The sequence below is a fragment of the Lottia gigantea genome (assembly GCF_000327385.1).
Source record: "Lottia gigantea unplaced genomic scaffold LOTGIsca_49, whole genome shotgun sequence".
In the NCBI taxonomy this organism is placed as follows: Eukaryota; Metazoa; Mollusca; class Gastropoda; family Lottiidae; genus Lottia; species Lottia gigantea.
This window is the reverse complement of record NW_008709687.1, coordinates 1,645,384-1,648,909: the sequence shown is the minus strand read 5'-3', so window position 1 is coordinate 1,648,909 and position 3,526 is coordinate 1,645,384. Positions and strand designations below refer to the sequence as shown.

Genomic DNA, 3,526 nt, shown 5'->3' with positions numbered 1-3,526 from the left:
CCATTATCAATACACAAATCGAAATAAAAGATAGCCTTGTTTGATCACCAATTAGATGTATACCTTCATTGTGTTTTACAAATGTTGATAACGTATCACAAACAACGTTCAAACAATACATCTTCACATCGTCACAGTGACACAGCGTCACGGACTGTGAGAAAACCAGAAGAGGAGACTCAGTATAGTCTGAGCTTTATACCATAACACGACCGGAAGTAAACATTAAACGGCAACGTTCTTTCGTTACCAATAAGATCCTTGCCCTTATTGTTATCCACTAACGCAGATAACGGATCGCAAAGTATGTTTCCAAACATCAAATCGTCACAGTGTCACGGACTGTCACCCTCTGTGCTCAAAACCACAAACAATGATTGAGGCCTCAGAAACTTTTCTCCGACAATTCGTCCGACTCGGCGATTTTGTCGTAACTTGTTAAAGCACTACCCATTGTGCGTGTAGAGTTAGTGTTTCCGGAAAAAGACATTTCACTGCGTCTAGCGTACACGTAATGCTTCTTCCGACAACATCGGAACGCAGCAATAAACGCTTGACGGAAGTTTTTGTTCAGAAAGCAGTACGTGATCGGATTACAACACGAAGAAACGTAAGATAGGAGATGGATCAGCGATTTGGTTAAGTTTGAAACGTGGCGTCTGGCGCTGTCTATGTCGTAGATCATCCACGTGTACACTATATATGCCGGAGCCCAGCAGATAAAAAATTCCAATACCACTGCGAATAGCATCTTGATGACGCGTTTCTTTGCGGCTCGACTGCGGTTACTGTTACTCTGTCGCAAGGCTCTTTGTAATTCAATGCGTCTGAATGGTCGTCCGCCAGTAGATGACTGAATATTCATTGGATATTCTGCGTCACTCAGGACGGAGATGTTTCCTTGTCCGTTGCCGACTCCATTGCTGGAATTACTGTAGTCGCCTTGGTTGGATTTCTCTGGAAAAGAAAATCAAGGAAAATATAGTATATCCACTTGTAGTACTATATTTTGAAAAGAATGTCGTAAATTAATTTAAACAATTCATGTGGGCTATGGTGGTAAGAGTGTTTTTTGAAGGTGGAAAACTGGAAAAATACCATGCTAGTCTATTAATTATTACAGATTGACTAATCATTCTCTTTAAAGACTTTCTGCAAACTGCTGGAAGGCAACGTACCGTCATCTCTTTGGAATAATTGTAATTCATAGAAGCACTTTCTACTTAAAGGTGCCCCCACATAATGGCGATCACCAATTGTATGGTTGGTTGCGAATAAGAATAGCGGTCATAAGTTTCAAACGCAACTTTCAAACAACAGAGTGAGCTGCGTTCGGTACTCATGATCACTTTCTTAATGCGCAGTCATACGCAACATGTCTTCGCAAGGTGTGAGAGCAACCTTAAGCACAAAATGTAAATCCCGACAGAGCATACGATTGGGCATGATGAAACGAAATGAAGCCATTGAGTTCTACGGAACTGGTCCAACGATGAGACTTCAGTAAGTAAACATGGCGAAGGTCAATCATACCGGCTCTAGACCAATCAATCAACCCAACTCGACCATTGTCAATAGTCTTGTACCATCAGGTTATGAATGGAACCTCTAACATTCACCTTTGACTCTACTAATTATTCATGGAAGGCAGTTTGAGAGGCAATTTAAAATCAATCGGGAGTAAAACAACTTTTGTGAATCTGTGTTCAACCTTGAAACTCGTTCTGGCCACGTCAAAATAGACCATTATTATTCCAATTTGATCATCAACAGTCTCGTATCTGCCATCAAAACAGTTTACATGATTTGTAGGAGAAGAATCATATCATTATGTTCACTGTCGGAATTCGGTACCAGAGGTACCAAAGGTTCGAATCTTGTGGCCCAATACGGCATTTTTTCGGCTCTATTGTTTTTCTAAACTTTTTACGTTTATTGGGTTATTAATGGCATCATTTTGCATAATTCAAATTTTCCGTCAGATGGTTACTGTAATCCTATAAATTTTTAATCGTATTTACGTCACTATCGCACAAACTGCTAATATGTTTTTAAAAGTCTTAAAACTCTTGGTTGTAATTAGATTACAAGCCACAGACAGAATTTACAGAAAATTTGAATGGTGCAAATCAAGGATATCAGTGTCCCATACAAATAAACAGTTTAGAAAACCTCTTAACAAATTATTAGAATCGAAAGAGTTCTAAAATTTATCGCGAAGTCTTAAAAAATTGATTTGTTTAAAACGATGGCTTCTGTTTTTTTCGGTAATATATTTTTTTAAGAAGCCATACAGGTCACTATTTAAAATAACTGATGTCGAAATAGAGTTAGCACTCTTGAACGTGATAGAATAGATATCACTCGTGTTTGTGCTTTCGTCGGTAAATAGAATTCCATTGGTTACTTCGTGTTTTATAGCATGTTACTACAACTGCCATCCATGACCTAACGACACGTTTCTTTAAATCGTGTTCTGTGGACGTTTAGCCAATAGCATTAAATGTTGTCATAATTTGAGCTAACCAATCAAAAACACTTTGTATTTTGATTGGTATCAAATGACCATAAGAACATAAGATGCATTACAATTTCTTCAGATCATGGATGCCAAGTAGAACCACCTGCAGAAAAACATGAAACGAAACATTTGCATTTAAAACAGATTGCTTAGAGTACCAACCTTTCATGGATTGATCCTCCAATCTCATCCCGATCCATAAGGTGTAGCAGATCCATCCATAAGCTAGCGACATGATAATCACCGGGATGACCAACAAAACCATATTCAAAATCATCGTATACGCCTTCTCCCATACTTTGTTATCCCAGTCTTCTCGGCAGCGATACACACCACGACCAGCAGTTCCTAGACGATGGTAAACGGCTATGGGCGACATCACGAAGAATGCCAAAATCCAACACAATATTATGACCTTGTAAGCATGAGTCCTGGTCTGCCATCGTCGTGATTTTAGAGGTCGACAGATAGCGAAGTATCTTTCTAAACTAATGGCTACCAGAGTAAAACAACTAACTGCTACTGAAACACCTGAAATAGAAAATAAAAAGTCATAAAGGGTCAACATGAACCAAAGGTTAACGGGACAACTGGACGCCATGTGAGTGACATTGACATATAAATGATAAATACAAAAATTTCTCATCTATATAATTATAGTGCTGCCATATATCATATGTGTCTGATAATGATATTTTTATAAAAGGTGCATGATGTGGGCAAAGCCGATCCAGTATCTCGCCCCGTCCCCTTTTGGAAACGCCTCTGAATAGATCCCCATTCAGTCAGTCTGTCCCCTCATTGTACCCCCAGTCTCAAGAGACTGAGGCTGCCACTGAGTGTATATGCCATTCCAAGCTGACAATACCCACTACTGTACATTTCATCACTTCAAAATCCAATACTAGTCAAGCCCTCCTTAATAGTTTCATTTGTTCGAATTCTCCAAAGGGAGGCAATCCTCATTGACCTAAGAAACTAACTGATTTATAATTCATATTTTAA

At 38.9% G+C, this 3,526-nt stretch overlaps 1 protein-coding gene across 1 annotated transcript; it reads right to left on the bottom strand.

The window, feature by feature from the left end:
- Positions 1 to 385: 385 nt before the first annotated feature.
- On the bottom strand, positions 386 to 3,089 carry LOTGIDRAFT_125270 (hypothetical protein; the record flags this gene model as incomplete). The annotated part of the gene is made up of 2 exons (XM_009061641.1): positions 386 to 923; positions 2,680 to 3,089. 2 exons carry the CDS (start codon positions 3,087 to 3,089, stop codon positions 386 to 388), a joined length of 948 nt encoding a protein of 315 aa, XP_009059889.1.
- Between the last annotated feature and the right edge of the window lie 437 nt (positions 3,090 to 3,526).